At 38.4% G+C, this 19,840-nt stretch overlaps 1 protein-coding gene across 5 annotated transcripts in view; it reads right to left on the bottom strand.

The window, feature by feature from the left end:
- LOC129756121 (rho-related BTB domain-containing protein 1) overlaps positions 1-19,840 on the bottom strand; it is a 180,524-nt gene that overhangs the window by 27,869 nt on the left and 132,815 nt on the right. For all 5 annotated transcript variants that reach the window (XM_055752892.1, XM_055752895.1, XM_055752894.1 and 2 more), the window contains 2 exons: positions 8,786-8,889; positions 35-440 (listed from right to left, as the gene is read on the bottom strand). In XM_055752892.1, the coding sequence (XP_055608867.1) occupies positions 35-440; positions 8,786-8,889 (510 nt within the window). The remainder of the gene's footprint in view (positions 1-34; positions 441-8,785; positions 8,890-19,840) is intronic.

A 19,840-nucleotide genomic window follows, 5' to 3' on the forward strand; every position in this document is an offset into this window, starting at 1 on the left:
ATGATATCAACCGTCAACTACCTCAAAGACTCACTTGCAGCAAGGGTCGCTGTACCCGTTTCAGATTGGTCATCCAAAAGCGATGCTCACGCCTCGCTATCAAGGCGGCACGGATTGCATTCTCGAACACCTCGTTGACGCCAAAGTACGTGAACACACTGGTCTCGTAGTACGCAACGCCCAGTTCCTTGGCCACGGCCCGGGCCTCGTCCGGCATTACCAGATCGCTCTTCCGGGCGGCCCTCACGAAAGGGCTCCGATCACCGAAGTAGGACAGATACGTTTCATCCCGGTACATGTACCGCAGATCGTTCTTACAGCCGACTAGAATCACAGGAGTATCTGGACAGAATTTGCGAATCTCCGGGTACCACATGGCCCGGCAGTTGCGCAGCGACACCGGATTCGCTATCGAAAAGCAGAGGAGCACCACGTCGGACCTGGAAAAGATTTAATGTTAAAGCCATTGATCCGTGATTTTGTAACTACGCTTTAAAACGAGGCATGGATTGACGTCAGTGTACTGTAAGAACGGGTTGCAACAGCCTGCTTGAGGTTCAAACCTCGGGCAAAACCGGTGGACATATGAATTAATAAACGAACACCATGACAGCAGTTAGGACAAAACTCGTGGAACTATGTTGTCACTGCTGATAACCGAAAACTCTATAACTAAGAAGTAGACTGAGTCGATTTGGGGTGATATTCGAATTTCTCAATCCCTGGGGTCTAAAAAGTTTCGTTTTGGTTCAAAATTCATCCATGATTTTTTGAATGAAATTTTAAGTAACGATTACATGAGTAAATTTGAACTTTTATGTTTGTATGGGAAAATTAAATATTTTGTACTGAAAAATCAATAGAATTTTTGTTTTTCTTGTGGAACCGAACCTGCCAATGGTTTCTGTGCCAATTTAGAAATTTTTCTAAGGAAAATTTTCAGCTGAACAGTTTTGTCGAAGAAGGTAACTTCGTATCTTATTACACAAACGAGTTATTAGGTGTTTAATGGGAGCATGTCTTTTGACATTGACAAACAATGAATTCAATTGACATCACTGCAGGGTGCCTAGCGAGGTATTGTATGACTACTTTTCATGCGATGCTTAACAGCGGAGGCTGAGCTACTGGCCACGGTAGCTATCTAGGCAGTGGAAAGCTGGATGCACTCAAGTGCCTGCGTCTAGCCCACCATAAAACCGAGATGATGCTAATCACCAACCTTATCTCACCCAAATAGGTACCATTGCCGTTGGACCGTGCAATATCGTGTCCAAACGCGCAATCAAGTACCTAGGGGTGATGATAGATGACAGGCTCAGCTTTACGAGCCATGTCGATTACGTATGCAAGAGAGCGGCAATGGCCACGGCCGCACTCACACGGATGATGCCGAACTCCTCGGCCATCCGAAGTAGCAAAAGGAGGATCCTGGCAAGTGTAACCACATCGATCTTGCGGTACGGAGCAGCGAACTGGAGGCAGGCCCTGGGAAGAAACTGTAACCTGCAGCGACTTAGCAGCGTTCAGTGGCTGATGAACCTGCGGGTTATCAGCGGATACCGGACCATGTCGTCCGAAGCCTCCTGTGTAGTAGCGGGTGTCATGCCCATCTCGGTTTTGCTTGAGGAGGATGTCTATTGCTACGAAAACAAAGACACGCCAAATGTACAAGATCTCGCCAATGAGGACTCGATGTCCAACTGGCAGCAGCTGTGGGACAGCTCAACGAGAGGAAGATGGACCCATCATCTGATCCCGCACATCGGGAGCTGGATCGGAAGAAGGCACGGTGAAGTGGACTTCTATATGACGCAATTCCTGACTGGTCATGGATGCTTCATGAAGTACCGCTACCGGTTTAGAGATGTGGACGTACTTCCTTTGCCGCCTGTGGGCCTGACACGACAGCAGATAACGTTGTACAGAGGATATGTGCGGATTCCAACACTTGGCATGCGGTCAGCGATGGGTTCACCCGGATCATGACTACCCTGCAGAGGAGCTGGAACCAACGGCAGTCCGCGAACGGTGTAGGATGACTCCATCGACGGGAAGTATCTGAGTAGTGTGCGTCCGATCCCTTGATCGAAGCTACAAAGATAAGGCATCATCTTCTGCGTAGCGGAGGTCAGGGGTGCGCCGCGAACGTGTGTAGTATACCCCAATGTCGGGGGGGTGCCGCTTTCTAAGGGGGAATCTGCGGGGATGAGACTTTACCTACCTCGAAGAAAGAGGGTTAATCACTGTCGGGGCCAGTCGGGGGATACCCACGGGTAGAAAGGCTCTCGATGCCGGGCGAGCCTCTCGAGTCGGAGCAAGATGTCGTCACCGTCGGGAAAAATCCGAGTCGTAGCGTTCAAAGTCCTGAACGTATGCCGTGACAGGCGCAAGTCCAGGACAAGCTGCTCTCGATCTGGCACACAACGGGCAGAAAAATCCGCGGGCCAAAAATTCTAGGGTTGCCAGCCAAGGGGGATAAAGAAGACCGGACAACGGTCGGAGTAGACTGACCCCATCGACGGGGGGCTGTCGAGTAGAGTGCGTCCGACCCCACGGTTTGAAGCTACAAAGATAAGGAAGGCAACATCTTCTGCGTAAAGGATGCCATGGGTGCGTCGCGTTCGTGCGTAGAATGCTTCACATTCGGGGAGTATCCGAGTTGGGCGGTTTCCAACGATAGAAGCTGCGGGGATAAGACTATACCTTCTTCGCTGTAGAAATCGTTGGGAAAGGGTTATTCCACGATCGGGGAATACCCACGGGTAGAGTGGCTCTCGACGGCGGGTGAGCTGTTCGAGTCGGAGTAGGATGACATCTTCATCGAGAATCATCCGAGTCGTTGCGTTATGTCCCACGCGTGTGCCGTGACAGGCACGAGTCTTAGATAAGCTGCTCTCAATCTGGCAGACGACGGGCAAGGTGGCGAACCTCAAATCCTGGAGATAAGAGGTCGGGCTTCGAGTCATTAGAGGAGAGGTCAGGCCTCGAACCTCCAGGCGGAGAGGTTTGTGTGGTCGAGTTGTTACGAAGAGAGGTCAGATCTCAAGTCATTAGAGGAGAGATCGGGCCTTGAATCGTGCAGAGGAGAGGTAAACCTAGAGTCGATGCGAGGAGGGGTCGGATCTCAAGTCATGAGAGGAGAGATCAGGCCTCAAGTCGCGAAGAGGAGAGGTTTATGTGGGAATCTCGAGTCATTGCGAGGAGATGTCGGTTCTCAAGTCGTTAGAGGAGAGTTCAGGCGTCGAGTCGTAAGGATGGGAGGTTATTCTGATAGTGGTATCGTTAATGAGTATTGCCTTGGAGCGCATTAGCGCGAATAGACCTCCCACTATTGAAGCATAGTGTACTAAACAGTTCGAGGTGGGAACCAGGTCTGCGGCCCCAGGTGGAGTTTAGGGAGTAGGGCGTATACACGGAGTATATCATGAGTCTACCCATTGTACCCATGGACCCAGAGTAGCAAACTGAGGGGACGCGGTGGCTCGCCGTGCATTGGAATGCAATCCGTAAAAAGGATTTACCACCTGGGTGATCAACTAATAAAAAAAAGGTCTCCTGTTCTTGTAAGGAGATATGCATCTCATCGTCTTGTTTGCAATGTCAACATAAACAATTTTGCAAGTAGGGGAACTGGGGATAAGAACGTCACCCTCAGAGTTTCACTTGAAAACCTAGATTTTTAGTGTTTTCAAACACTGAACATGTTAGTATTTTTATTTTAGAGATATTAACTCAGTGTTCCGAATATCACTCATTTTCAATGAATGCTCTTGATTGCAATTCGTGACTGAACGTACAGCGATCGGGTTTTGTTATTGATTGCTACTGCACCTATCCGATCATCGTTCATTCAATTCATCGCCAAAATACAGATAACTTCGCACGATGCTTGTTGTCAAAACAGTGCAGCACCATCATCAAATTGGAATCTCACCAATGAGCGATGCATCAGTCATTGAGTGAGTGATACATGCAACCGATCATAAGGAAATGTTGTTTGATTTAAAACATAGTCAATTAATAAATTTATTTGATTTTACAACGTTTTTTTACACCAGTTAGAATAAAATCAAATTGTAGTTGTGTTTGTGAGGGAAAGATGTTCACTTCCGCCGTGTTTTCAATTTCAAACAAACCAGGCGGATACTGAGTGAGTTACATTCAGAATGGATCAGTTTGTATCTCACTCATCTCCGATATGCGATAGTTGCAAAACCAATGATTCTGAAAGATGCGACTCGGTTGGCATTGCTGAGTGAAGCGCTGATCGAGATTGCATACCAGTCGGGCGAAGCAGTTGCGAGATGCGCTTTCCTATTGTACAGTCAGAATGTTTCAAATAAGAATCGTATCCCGAGTGTTTATTTTGATTGATTTTCGGAACACTGATTGACATACATAAAACCCACCGTGCAGCGTTAAACATCAAAATAATTCACGAAAAAAGCTCCAAATCCGTTGTTGTTGGTGTGCAGTTGGTATCTTTTTTTGTTGGTTATCACAGAGATTCGAGTTGAGGTAAGTTACATATTTAAAGTGGTATAAAATTTATTCTTCGGCCGCCGACCCTGGCCTAGAGGATAGCGTTCAAGTCTTTTAAGCCAGAGATCATGAGATCGAGTCTCGGTCACGGCATACATAGTACTCTTTCTGTGGGTTGGTGGTGTTAGCATTAGTAAGATGCTAGCCATTATATCCTTGAAAGATGTACGCTTTAGTCTTAAGAAGAATTTAGATCTCTTCAAAGAAACATGAAGTTTCACTGAGATTCTATATGTGTGTGTTCGTTTTTTTTTTCGTTCTTAAAAATATGCATGTTGTTAGAGGTGAGACCGCCACTCTTTGAATGGAGTAAGCCCGGCATATTTTGTGAATAGTTAGGTGTTACTAAAACATATTTTCTCCCATTTCAGATTTTTTTCATCATAGTCTTGAAACTTGAACTCTAAAATATATTTTAAATAGGTTCTATCCCTCATAAAATAACAGACACGACCAATTCAAAATTTTTCCAGAATTGATCTACCTACACACTGTGGGCTGCAGTCATGGGCTCGATGTCTTTGTTAATTATATTATATTATGAGTATACGTGTCACATAAAGGGTCATAAATCAAGTAAGAAAACTGGTCATTCCATGTGTTTATATCTTAGGACAATAGTAATTCCATGTATTCCAGATATTGGCAATAAAGAACCTTCCTATTTAATGGACAAGCATCCATAAAAATTCTAAAAAAAATGTTTAAACCCTGGACATGTAACACCCCTCCCCCTCTACCTGAACCAAAACCCTCCCACTAAACGTTTCACGAAGAATGTGGACGGCTTCCTGAAACATTTAACAACACTTGAGCTAATCACTGAATTTAAGTGTGATTTTATGTGTCGAGTGTTAGGTATATATAATGTCTAGTTTCTTGATTCCATATTTTGGAACATGTTTTGGTAAAATCTCCGGAACCGGTAAACTGCGGTTTTAGGATGTAAATCGATTCAGTTTATGTTGAAAAAAATAATTTATGGCTTATGAATACTGTTTTTGTCACTGATTTTATAATCAATACTGTAGTTATACAATAACGGTTTGAAATCTCTGACAGCGTAGAAATATTATTGAAGACAATCTAAGCAAGGTGTGTGAAGGGAACAGAAGAAAATTTGCTTTCAGTTCTTGAAAAATGATCGATTTCCTTAGGGAGGCGGGCTTACCCCCAGTTCCCCTGAAGTGGAAAAATCTGCGCAAAATCTGGGCAAAATAAAGGCAATCTGGAATGCTTAGTCTAACTTTTTTGAGCCACCGAACGCTTCGGAAAATGGAGGTATAGCTGTTTAAATCCCTCGATTCGTCTACATCTTTCAATTCATTCAGATAAAGGACGTTAGGACTTGTAAATTTTGAACCCAATGCGACCTATATTGAGTTTTTTTTTTCAAGGAATCCATGCTGTTTGAGTCACTGACCGTTTCGGGAAATTGATTTATGGCTGTTTTACGCTCATTTCCCTTCCGTTCTCAAATTGTTCAGAATAATGATGTTCCGACTTGGACAATTTTGAAGTGAATTTTTGTGATTTTTGATGAGGAATTGAATGATGGCTGTTGAGCCACCGCACGCGTGGGAAAATGGAGTTATGTATGACTGTTTTTACTTTCAATTCCCCTACATTTTTCAATTGATTAAAAATAATGTTCGTACATTACAATTTTGAACCAAATAAGTCATATCTTATGTTATTTTTTTTTTTTCCACAAATCCGATTTCTTGCATTGATTTCGATCCAAATTCACACGCCTTTTTGTGCCCCATTTTCGTGCACCGTTTTCGATCTAAATTTATCCAATTTTTTTTTATTCCAAACATGGTTGAAAAATATCACGAAAAAGTCTAACCTTGTATTTTAGAAAACAAAATGAAAACACAGCAAAATAAATCATTTAATATAAAATGAATATAAACTTTAACTTCTAAAAAACTGTCTATTTATTTCTTTGTCAAATTTTCTCAAAACCTTTCCATAACTTACACCAGCTTAGCATAGTTATGAAATTTTTGTTTAATATTTGATTAAATGGGACTGAAAAACAGAAATATTTTTTAAGCCAATTATAAGATAAGAACTGTATCGAAAAGACATCAGCAACTTTTAAAACCAGTTTACTCAAAAATGGGAAAACTTTTTTCTGTTTGCTTGAAAAGTATGTGCAATCAATGTTTGGATTAGTTTATTGATCTTCTTCATTGTTCTTGAAATTATGAAGAAAATTCTTCCCACTTGTTGCACTGAAAAGGGTGTTACCTACAACCAAATAGCAAAACGGTTCAAAGCACACCACACAAGCGTGAAAAATATCATCGAACAATATGGCAAAACACCTCAAATTTTCATTTTTTTTTTATCAAAACATATCAGGTAAAGTAAAAAAAAAACTTGTCCTCATTTTCATTACATACAAACGTCTTGCACAGTAATGTTTTTAATTTCGCCAAAACTGGCTCACTGTGCTTGAAACATTTTTAACTGATTTTACCAAAATTTTATCATCTACTGAATCATATCAATTTTATATCATCAATCATATCAATTTCCAAGTTTTCATTCGAATTATCATAAAAACGACCTCATTGTTGAGTTGCTAATATCATTGAGTGATTCTTTTAACATGAATATTTCTATGTTTTTAATCTTATCTTTTTCGAGATACAGTTCATTGAAATTTTCAAGTCATGTGTTGTTTCTTCAGCTACTGTAGTTCAGTTTCATAGTTATTTGAATTTCGAGAACTCAGGATCTTTGTTTAAGTACTTAACTCATTTGGATTTCTTATCTGATTTTTTTCAATGATAACTGATTGATGTTTTAAACATTTAACCCTTCATTTCATGATTTTTTTTATTTTTCCTTAAAAATCATTTTTAACAGTTGGAAATGATGAGTACATCAAGAAAGAAAATTAAAATAAAATACAATTTTTCACTTTTTCCATATATTAATTGTTGCAAATTTGTTACTTTATGATACGAAGGGTTAATCTCTATTCTGATTTTTTTTTTCAATCGATCATTTTTGAACTTACACCCCTTTGACTTTGACGGTATCGAATGAAACTTTTGTCACACTGAGAATAACAATGTGACAACAATTGTTTTTATCTGGTGAGAATCATATTCAAAAACATCTCATAAAAAAGTTTTTTTGGGGTTCGAAGAAATAAAATTGAAATTCACATTTGAGGCAATTTTTGCACTGATTGTAACTTTGAATCTCACTTGAATTTTTCTAAATCAAGGAATTTTAGTAGGTGATAAAGGTATTAAAAAAAAGAAGTAAATACCAGAAACTATCTTCTACGCATACAATATGGCTATTTGAGGATAGTTTACTGAACTTATCTCCAGTTCTTTTACACGTTTGAAAGGTTTTTCTCTGGGATACCTTTAAAAAAATCGAATCATAGGGCCCCCCCGAGAAAAATTGCCGGCCCCCCCGATGGCTTAATCTGGCCTTGTTCTGACCCGAATTGGCATCTGTACATTACGCCAAGCCTGAACTGCAGTGGCTTTCAGACAATTCAATTCGTCGAGAAAAACATCAATCCACTAAATTGTCCACATCTCCGACCGATTCAACGATACTTAGTAACTGGGAAGAGGATCTTTAGAAAGGAGGGAACCGTTTCCCAAAGCATGGAAGAATTCGAAAAAAATTTGAAGGCAGCATCCAGGAAATGCACAACAGCTACTGTGCAGAACCTGATGGAAGGCATTCCATTAAAAGTGCGATCATTCTTTAGAGCGTATTTTTTTTACTTATCTTAACCATGTTATTGTTTCTAATTATACTGATCATATGATAAACCGAATAGAGAAAATTAAAATTAAACTTAGTTCATTTTTTTTCACAAAAAAATGCTGCTAAAGAGTTTTCGGTACAGTCCTTATTTAGTTACTTGTTAATTTTAAAATCAATCTTCAAATAGAAATTAAAATTTTAGATTGAATATAGCGCAGTAATGAAACCACATTTTCTTGTTGGGAAATAATTCTATTGAAACTGGTTTTCATTATTTTGGTGATTCATATTCCTCATAGAAGTTGTATCTAAAAATACAACTAAAAGAACTAGACCGCTCGGCGTCTCTTGGGCCAACGAATAAATTAGCTCCTTAGGGTATACAGAGCTCTTTATCCAATATTTCGTCTTTACGAAACGGAGGAACCTAATGAATCATGAAAAGTCTAGTTTATCGAGGTGTAATCAGTGTGGCGATGGTACTTACCGTCCATAGGCAAACCGCCGGTCCTTATCGTGATCCCCGAAGGTATCCCAGAGCCGCAGGGAAACATTCACGCCGTCCACGATTTCCCACGACCGCTCTAGAACCTGGGACATTGGGCCGGACATTGCCGTCGGTGGTATTAATAACCGGTGTGATGTAACATCCGGATGGGGGTGTGAAGGCACAAATAAAAGATTGAGCCGTCGTCGTCGTCGGTGAATCATATGGAACGAGAGGAAAATAACAATAATAATGAGAACGTGCCCCTCTTGGGAAAAATGTGCTTAGAAGCTATAAATTGTCATAGCTCGATTGAGAAAACAGAGAAGGAATAAGTATAAATTACCCGTTTAATATGCCCGACGATGATGATAGTAATCAACAATCCAAAGAGGAATAAATCAAACCCTGCTTTTTCAAATGGTCTCAAGTGAATGTAATCTGGGAAAACGACGACAGGTCCAAAGTATATAAATCAATTATCAACTGAGCATTTCAAAATCCTCAAAAACATGTGATAAAAAAAATCATATAACGCTGTCAAATCTCTATTTGCCAAACGCACGTGCTAATATTTAAACAAACAGTTTACCTTTGATGATCATTGTCTTTTGGATAATGCTAATCAAGTGATGATTTCAACACTACTATTGTTGCTGAATAATAACAAAAAAATGAGAAAACAAATCTCCAAACTTGACTGCACGGTGATGTATGTAAATATTAGAATAAATTAAAAAATTTGTTTTGTCTCGATTATAGTCGTTTTACTATCTTTATGGCATTCGCGACTTTATCAACGTTGCAGTTGGCGGATCGTTATTGAAAAACTTATCCGGTACAACTGTGTTCGATGTTTACTCTTGGGCTCGAACTCACGGACATTGGCTTAGGAGACAACAGACTTGCCAACTATATCACAAGCTCGTGTTGATTTTTGAAAATTCGACTTTTCTACGAAAAATGCGAATGTTTTCTTTGAAAAAGGTCTCAAAATGTGTGAATTTGTATTGAAAATTAACCAACTTTATTATATCATTTGTCAAGGAACCCACGAGAACCCACCGACATTTTTTACATGCATTTAGATCATAATCACAACTGTAACTTCTCAAAAAATGAGGTGCGCCAAACTGCTCGCAAGCAAGTTATTGCAATTTGAAAAATGTATAATTTTAACATAATTTTTGCGATTTTGACAGAAAAAATCTGCGACCCGAAAAAGTTTTCCACTAGAATATCTCATTTGAGTCTATTCCATTTCCAATCAAATACTGTGGAAATTTGAGGTATTTTATAGTATAAAACAAAAATAGGTGAAAAAAACCAATTTTTTGTAAGGTTTTCTTAAATTATTATTTTTGCAAGGGCTAATAATGTTCTACTAAGTTGATGTTAAAGGTATAATAAACAACTTTGTAGAAGAAACCATGCCTGTATCTTGATCCTGTAAAAAGTTATATTTTGGCGCCACCTTGCGCAGAAAAATAGTACTAATTTAAATCCATCAATAGATAGCGCAAATATAGTCGAGTAACTTTGTCGAAGACACCGATGAGCTACAACGAACCCTCTGGCCTGCAGTCAATTTTAACCGCAAAAGTGTGGTTCCTGGCCCGCTGTGCGTCGTGTGAAACAAAATGTAAACAAACAGATTTATTACGAAAAATACAAAAACTGACATAAACGTGTCGCAACTTCTTTCCATTTTGAATATTTGTAGCCTGGACAACATATTCTATATGTGAAATACATATTTTAAAGTGGTTTTGATAACTTTTGCAGCAGTTTTCTGTAAATTCTTAAGATGCTTCATGCAACGTAATGAAAGCTCATGCGAGATTTGCACATGCTGTGATTCATAAGACTGAGTCCATTTGGAGTTATTTTTTGATCTCTCAAACCCTGGGGTTTTGAATGCTTCGTTTTTTTTTCAAAACTCATCCATGTTTTTTTGCAGAATTTTTAAGTAACATTTACATGAGTAAACTTGAGCTTTGAGGTTTGTATGAGAAATTTGAATATTTTATTCCGAAAACTCAACATCATTTTTGTTTCTTCTGTGAAACCGAGCCTGTTACAACATTGGTTTTTGTGAAAAATTTTCAAATTCTTGGAAGAAAATTTTCGCTGAAATTTTAGCTGTTGAACGAAGGTATGTTTTTAAGCAACGGAAAACAATAAGTTCCAATGACATCACTGCTAGTGCCTAACGAGGAATTGCATGACTACTTTCTAAGCAATATCATCATGAAGAGGTACGCTGTAAAAAACGTGCAAGTCGTTCCCGCAGACATAAGCCCTCACAATATTTCAAAGCTCGACCAAATTGATTTTTTTTTTACTAATCCAGAGGTTTTCGAACTTATCTCACTGAACGCCCCTTTTGCTTTTTTTTTTAACCTACCGTCCCCTTCAGTAGAACTAAAAAAAATGTCACAATATAAATCTTATGCTTTTCTAAACCTGAATAACATTATTTCTATTTTATTTCAAAATTCCGATGGCTTACCTGAGAAAATCTGTCAGAATTGAGAATTTGTTTTTATATACTGGTGAAACTGTTCATACACCTTATTTATTATTTCTGAGTAATTTGAATAATATTCTTTTTATTTCATGAGCACATAATGCGTTGATTAAAAATGTCACACAATAAATCAGGTTTCCAAACCAATGGTGTTTTAAGCCAGAAAAATCTCAGTTCTCTGGCAATCAGACACTGTTCCTAGACATTTTTTTTTACTGAAAAAAGATTGCTTTGTTTGTTATATCTTTTGATTTCTCTCTTCTTCTACTAATTTGAAGACTGCGGTAAGAGCAAGTTCACTGGTGCTGGAAAAAAGTGTAGAAATTTTCTCACTTTTAGCATATTTTGAAAATTATGCCATGCAAAAACATTTTCAAGATCTGTGGCCTTCAAGTTTTTTAACAACACGTGTTGTAGTTTCGCATGCTGTGATACAAAAATAGCAATATTTCTATCACATACGGCTGAAATAGAAACAGTGCTGTAAAAAAAAATTCAACGCCCAAAGATCTTGACAACATTTTTGCATGGTAAAATTTTCAAAATGTCAAAATTTCTACCACTTTTTCCCAACACCAGTGAACTTGCTCTAAGCTTCGTTTATTGGTGTTTTTTTTTTAATATTGCATGAGAAGAAAATATTCAAGAAAAACTTTAAAAGTCCTTCGAACAAACCTGTTATGGTAAAAATTATCAATTATTTTTTTTATTTAAATTGGAATTTTGTTCTAAACCCAGAGGGATTGCAATTGGTTCATCTGGAGAGAAAGAATCTTTTCCTTCTATTCTATCCATCGGGAAAGACGTTTATGGTGTATGCCTCTCCAAGTAAAGCTTAGTTCATTGAGATATGGTTATGGGCAGTTATTTATAAAGGTATGTATCTTGAAAACCATTTTATCTATCGTTTTTGTAGAAAATATACAAATTTTTTCTTGGTATCTCACATCGGTCGGCGTACACTTTTTCAATTATGTAATTGATCAGTTTTCATCACTAGTACTTCGTCTAATTTGTATTTTAGGTGACTGCATCCTTTTTCTACAATTTCCGCTACTTTTTTGCCCACCATTCTTATTTGACAGAAAATAAGGAATACTTGGCGGATTCCGCTGTTTTGATTTTTAAAAGCCTTGGTTATTTTTGTGCCACAAAAACACGTTTTCACTGGAATGTCAGCACTCAAAACCTGACAAAAACATATCAAATCATCATAAGATTCAGTTAAAAGTAAAATTGATTAGTTGAGATTTTAGGTTACGAAGTTATCAAACAAGATTACTCTTTTCAAGCGTTTTAAAACATCAAAAACCAAACTTTTTGTCTTAAAATTTTTATTTTCTCCTCAGAAGCAGAGTTCTGCCAAATCATGACATTTTTCTCAAAACAATCAGCAAATATAAACTTGATTCTGCTAGTGACCTTTTTACGAGCCGAGATGTAGCAGTTTTCTATCGTCTAAATTTGTAAAAATTTGTTCTTTTCACAAGTTTTGTCGTTCATCGAAGCCTTCGCATTAGCTCGGCACTGGCTTTCCAACATACGAGCTCTGGAATTTGCAAAAATGTGTTTTTTGATGTTCCTTCTACATGACTGATGGCTAAGCAACACTTCTAGCCTCTCAGTGACAAATCAGCTGGGCATTCAGCCATGTATGAGCCCTTAGTTTCCGATCATGTGCTCCACTCTATAACTTGATTTGAACTTTGAAGACATTCTAGACAGTGTTTTTATACAGGGTTCGGCAATTGAAGTGCTACATTGGAACTAACAAATAATCTGATCAAAACAAAAACTTTTTCCTTCAAATTTTATACCTACGATTTACATCAAAACAGATCATATTTTCAAAATCCATTGGCGCCTTTTAATTTTTTTGTCCTTGAGCTTAACCACTCGCCACAGAAGCTCAAGGCACATATTCTAAAAATACCTCAGGTGGTTTTTGTGGTATTTTATCCCAGGACTCAACTAGATGGCGCTTCAGAACTTCCAACCCGTCATATTTTGTGGAGTAGACTTCGGGCTTCTGTATTAGCTAGACAGCCGAGTCCATAGGGTTCAGGTCCGGCGAACTCCCCGACCACTCCGTACTCGAAATTAACCCTCGAAAAAAAATTCGCACACCAAAATTGGGACCTTTTTCCTTGGTAAGCCAATGTGAAGTTCTGCTGAAAAACCACCAATCAAAACCAAAATTGGGACGTGTCCACAGTTTGAGGACATGCCGTAGAACTATCGTCGATACGTGAATTGATTGATCTACACCTCTTGAGGGTGTTCGGTTGATCTTCACCAGGCAAGTACGGTCGATTCCGACCCAGACCTTTAATAAGACAGATTTCTGTCGTCTTGTGGCCTAATACGTTTGCATAGGTTCGTGATCTTTCTGGCAACCAAAATCTGTAGTCCTGTTTTTTCATGAACCGCTGAACGGCGATGAATTCATCGGCAGAAAAAACGATATTCTCCAAATTTTTCATGCGCGGACCGCATAAGCTGCGCCTTCGCTCTTTTTACCCGCTCTTGCTTCTGTTCAAGCGAGAGGTCTTGAAATTTTAGGATCTTGTAAGGCTGAGCCTAAGTGTTAAAATCTATCACCAATTTAGTGTTACTACGCCAAGAAATTCTCTCACGGTGCATCTTGATGATCTTCACCGTGGTAGGTGTCGCCACTGTAGCTTGACGATCCCCACCATACTATTCTTGGGTACTTCTGATCTCCAGGTATCTTCCAAGTGCGAGCCAAAATAAAAAAAATACATACACTCATTGGACAACTCGCGAAATATGTCTTTCTACGGTTTCACAGCCTGGAACTAGGCAATCAAAGCACTACGTTAAGGTTCGAGGACTATTTTTACAAAAAAAACACTTGATTATAAAATTAACAAAAATATTCTCTGACATCTTAGACATAATGTTAACAAGGCGACAAGGTGTCATCTAACTCGGTTTTGTAAACTTCGTAATAATCACTCCTAAAGTTTTGTATCAGTTCAATTGCCGGACCTTGTACTTTTGGACCACTCATGCATAGTATTTTCGGCATAAAAATCGGATTATCAGCTCTTGCCTTCATGAGGATAGATTTCGAAGGGAACTGTGCACAATTATTTTTGTCTTCTTCTCTTGCATCTTTAATATCTCAGAAATGCGATAGTTTAAATTTTGAAAATTAGGCAGAATAGTAGTTGAAAAAGTCAAAATTTTAACCAATAAAGAACCAGTTTAATTGTTGTGTTAGTGTACAATCAACTATACTTCTCTAACATTTGATATTTAGTTCGAGTTCATCACAGTCAACTGTCAGCTTTATTTGGGGTAAAAGAAAAATCGTGGGCCTCAAATATTAATGGTTGTCATATTCAATGACAAAGGATAGGGATGGCATCCTCCTAGATAAATTAAAATGTGTTTAACGCGTTGACGGATGTGTGCAGAATGGTGTAAAATCAAAAGTTGGTACTGAAAGCTTGTGGCTTAGGTATTAAATACTACTGCCTAAAATTCGCTTTGAGCGAATATTTTAAAAGACTGTTTTTGATACTGAAGCAAGCTCTCACTGGGCAATAAATGTGTTGATCTGAAAGTTATTTGTAGGGGACTGAGATAAACGGAGAATCATCGTCAATGATCAAACAAATTTTGCAGCCAATGATTGAATTTGTGGTAATTTGTGGCAATTTGTTAGAGAGAATTAGAAGGTTTAAGTTAAAATGAGAGAAACCGGTGCTCAGAGAGAGTGAACATGTGCTAATTGTTGTGAATTGTTGGAATGTGTTAGATTTGTTAAGCAGTTGTGGAATTTTGATCATTACCATTCCAAATGCAAAGAATTCTCTCCACTGCAATCCCTCGGCTTATGAATTAGTATCCTTTCATAATGATTGAAATATTTATATCAGTTTTATATAAGGTGTTTTACAATGTGTCAATAAGTACTAAATTGATTAATTGTGTATAAAATTCTCATGTAACAAAAATTCAATAGGTCGGGTTCTTAAAAGCATATTCTGCTATGCTTTTTGGTTGTATAGCATTCTACTCAGTTAAAAATTTAAATTCGTATCGATACTTTCACAGTCCATAATAGAAGCTATTCCGCCTCAACATGAGAACTTGAACTAAAAAAAGTAAAAAAAAAAATCAAACTTGATCTTACTTTGAAATTTGATATATATCTATTTTTATTTTAAAGTTATTTTAACAGTGAGTGAACTTTATACTTTCACCATCTATTCAATTTAAAAAAAAAAGATTTCCTATTTTTTTTTATATATATTACACCAAATCAAAATGTTAATTTTTTTTTCTTTTTTTTGACAGCCAATTTGTATTTTATCAAATCTAACCTCTAAACCTCTAACCTCTAAACCTATTAAATTAACCTCCTTCTTTATAAGGCTATGTGAAAGTCCTCTGACAACGAAGTTCAAATTTTTTTTTAGGTTTTATTAGTGACACTTTACCTTCCTTAAGGCATTCTTGTCGAGGAGTTCAAATGGTTGCTTGGATATGTATTGAGTGAAACGGGAAGGGGCAAATAAATAGCTTCAATATGGCAATTTGAACAGTAAAATATACTAACAAATTTTTGAAATAAAGATAATTTTGAAAACATTGATTCTCGCTCGACTCCTTAGAGAACATTCAACAACTCCCCTGTACTGGAATTCACGTGGCGTTGTGACGCTCCCATCGACGCCCATTTCCAAGCGCCGCGCCGCCGTTCACCCATACCATCTGAATGAGGTGAGGGTTGGAAAAACCCGTGCAATTGAATTGTATACCCCGTATGTATTTGCTTTCTGACTTCTTGCTCAAATCCTTTTTGACCACAAACAAAATCACTCGGGAGCCAAACTGGAAGCGTCGTCTATTTTTAGAATTCGAATCGAATTTTCATGTACGCTACGAACGGCGGAGGACGACGACGAGAATGGTACCATCCATTTCTTTCATTACTTTTTTACAGCACCCACCTAACGTCGTCGTCGTTTCATACAGCATATCTAGAACTCACAACGGGATGACGACAAAGCAAATATATCAGTCTGGGTAGTTGAAAAAGCTGTCTTAGAGCTTTAATATTACCTTCATGATGAACCAGTTGAACATTTTTTTTCGTCTTTCATTTGTTTCATGCTTTAAAAATTGGAAAATTATCGTTCAATTATAATTTTAATATTTTCATGACAAGTTGATAAGCCATTTTGGAATGTTAGGCTCCAACTGTTCCCTTTCTTGCTTTTGCAAAGTCCCACTAAAACCGTCTGTCAGAAAGATGGAGGAAACTTTTCTCTCGTCCTCGTCCTGGTCGTTGTCTGCACCAGACTGCACATTTTTTTCTCATCCTGTCAAGATTCATCTCCTCCTTATGGATGCAGTTTTCTTAGAAAGGTACTATGTACGTGTAAAATGGGGTGGATGGGGTTCGGTCTGTCGGATTAATGGGTTGTTCTTTGTTCTTGGAAGCGTGCACTCTTTCTGTCTCTGTGGAATGCATTTGCAGTTTTCCAGACTCGTATGGGTTGAGGCAATTTTCTACGAGGATTTATACCATGAGTTAGATGTCTTCGAGCAACTAAGTAAGAAAAAGGCCACGATCATAGGATTGAACAAGTTTCATTAGAGATTTCAAACTAAGAAAATCACAACAAAAGAGCTGAGAAGCAATTTAGATCTTTAAAAAAATTGTAAACTCGTGTCTCGGAATTTGGAACTCAGGTTTAATAATAAAAAATAGAGTATATAGGTCGCAAATCAAAATTATTACTGTCCCAGCTAACCCGGTAAACATCGTTTTACCATTTATTTTATGAGATGTTGCAGAGTAATGCAGAGCTGTTCTCAAACTCGTTACTTCTTTTATCGTTGGACCAATAGCATGCCATGAATAATACCGTTGAATTATGGGTTAAAGCTTAACCTAAGTGAGCAAATAGAAATTCTCTACAGGATTTTTTGCAACATTTTTTTCTACTTTTCGACAAAAACCTGAGCAGTTTTTGAAAAGAGTTGTAATTCTTTAAGATGTTTAAGAACAAAACTATTGTGTAATGTATAAGGCCTTCTCTGTTTGATGAAATTTGAAAACCTGTTCAATAAAAAACTTTATTAAGGACCCGGAATTTTTTATATTATGATCCTTTATCGAAATTTTAACTTTGATGCTTAAAGACTTAAAATGCATGAAAACGTCGAGATCTGGAGACGGGAGACCGAAAAATACTCGGTTAAGATTCCGGTTGACGTAGTCCAAATTGGCGAGGCTTCGGTTTGACGCCTGCCATCAGATTTTGTACAGTCACTTCAACCACTTTCTTTGCCACTCAGAACGCCAGTTTGTTGTGAACTGCTTCTAGCTGCTAACAGTTTTTGGGTCTTCTTACGGTTTTGCTTAACTATCGTCCAATATATTTTGAGTAGTAAAAGTTCTGGTGTGTTGGGAGAATTCTTATTCTTGAGCACAACCTGAATGCTGCATAATGGAACGGCATACCACTCCATGGTATTTTTTTTTCATAATAGCAGCATGCCAAACCCGGCAAAAACAGCACAGACAAGTCATGTTCGTTCAAGAAACGCTTTTGAGACACTCTTTTCCGTAATTTTTGTGGTTTATGGTCCCGGCTGCAACAAAAATGTTGCTTCACAAGCCTCAGGTACAGATAGCTTTCCAAACCAGATATTTCGTAGCATGTGCTTGAAAATATTTGCCACCGTTCTTCTTCCGGTTGCTGTATAAAACTCTTGTCCCGGAAGCTGTCAGAAGTCTGCCTTGGCGTGAGTTTCGTCGTCCATTACCTCACAATTTAACTTTGTCAACAATGTCGTAAACAGCTTCCGAGATCTTATTTTTGCCGTGAGGTTTTGCTTTCTATTGCGATTAGTAGTCACTACCTTCTTATAAGATCGTTTCTAAGCTTGATGTACAGTTGTAGACGATAATCGAAACTTATTGACAACATCTCGAACGGAGAGATTGGAGTTTCACTTAAAAGTGCTAGCCACAATTCTGTTCGTCACTGCGGCTCCCGGATTTCGATTTCTCCCAGATTCCGGCTTTCTGTAGTTGTCGAAATACGTTCCCTGAACAATTTTATTGCTTTGCCGACGGTTGATTTCGCCACATTCAACGAACCGGCGCTACATTCAACCTAATGGCGAAAGACGTACTGCAGTCTCAATCCTACCTTAAACGCAACCCTAAGAGCTTTTGGAATTTTGTGAACGACAAAAGGAGGAAAATGGCCTACGAAGTACCTACCTCGGGGAAAAAACAGACAACGCCAGCGAACATTGCGAGCATTTCTCTTGCGTCTTTTCGAACGATCCAATTCATGATTCAGATATCCAGAAAGCACTCAAATATTTCCCTGCTGATTCATTACACATTTCCGTCCCAACACCGAAGAGGAAGTTCGATTTTCGATCACGAAACTTAAACCGTTCACTACCCTAGGGCCAGATGGTATACCCACAATACTGCTAAAGAACTGCGTCCATGTTCCATGTTCGATTCTTTTCAACCGTTCGCTGCAGACATCTACGTTTCCTTCACGATGGAAAAATTCGACAATGTTTCCCACATTTAAAAAAGGAGACAAACAGGACGTTCGGAATTACAGAGGCGTTACCTCACTGTGTGCATGTTCTAAACACATGCAAATACTGATATCAACGACAATTCTTACGAAGACTAACACAGATTCTACCCTACGACAACTACCAATCTTCTGCTGTTTACTTCGACCTGCCTGAAAGCAATTGAGGATGGGTTTTAGATCGACACAATATATACAGATCTGAAAGCCGCCTTTGATAGAGTAAACCATCAACTTATACTAGATAGCCAAGCTACAACGACTGGGATTTTCAAGCGAATCAGTTCAATGGCTTAAATCCTACCTAAGAGCAAGTTCACTGGTGTTGGGAAAAAGTGGTAGAAATTTTGACACTTACGGCACATTTTGAAAATTTTGCCATGCAAAAACATTTTCAAGATCTGTGGCCTTCTAGTTTTTTTACAGCACGTGTTGTATTTTCGCATGCTGTGATGCAAAAATAGCAATGGGGCTTATTCTGCGACTCGAGTGACGTGACTCACGAAACTTCACTTCTTCGTCTTGACTCCAGAAAATGCTTCAGGAAAGAAATTTCAGTATTGATGAGATCTGAAGACCAATAGCAGCTCATCCGAACGAAGATTTCGAGGAAAGAGAGGCTATTCAAGCCAGCAAAACTATCTGAAATTTGGTAAGTCACGTCACTCGAGTCGCAGAATAAGCCCCAATATTCCTATCACATACGGCTGAAATAGAAACAGTGTTGTAAAAAAATACAACGCCCCAAGAAAACATTTTTGCATGGTAAAATTTTCAAAATGTCAAAATTTCTACCACTTTTTCCCAACGCCAGTAAACTTGCTCTAACAGATAGAAAAATGACCGCTAAATTGGGCAGCTGTGAGTCCAGCAAATTCATCAACTTTTCTGGAGTCCCACAAGGCAGCAACCTAG

This window comes from Uranotaenia lowii, chromosome 3, assembly GCF_029784155.1.
Source record: "Uranotaenia lowii strain MFRU-FL chromosome 3, ASM2978415v1, whole genome shotgun sequence".
Classification (NCBI taxonomy): Eukaryota; Metazoa; Arthropoda; class Insecta; order Diptera; family Culicidae; genus Uranotaenia; species Uranotaenia lowii.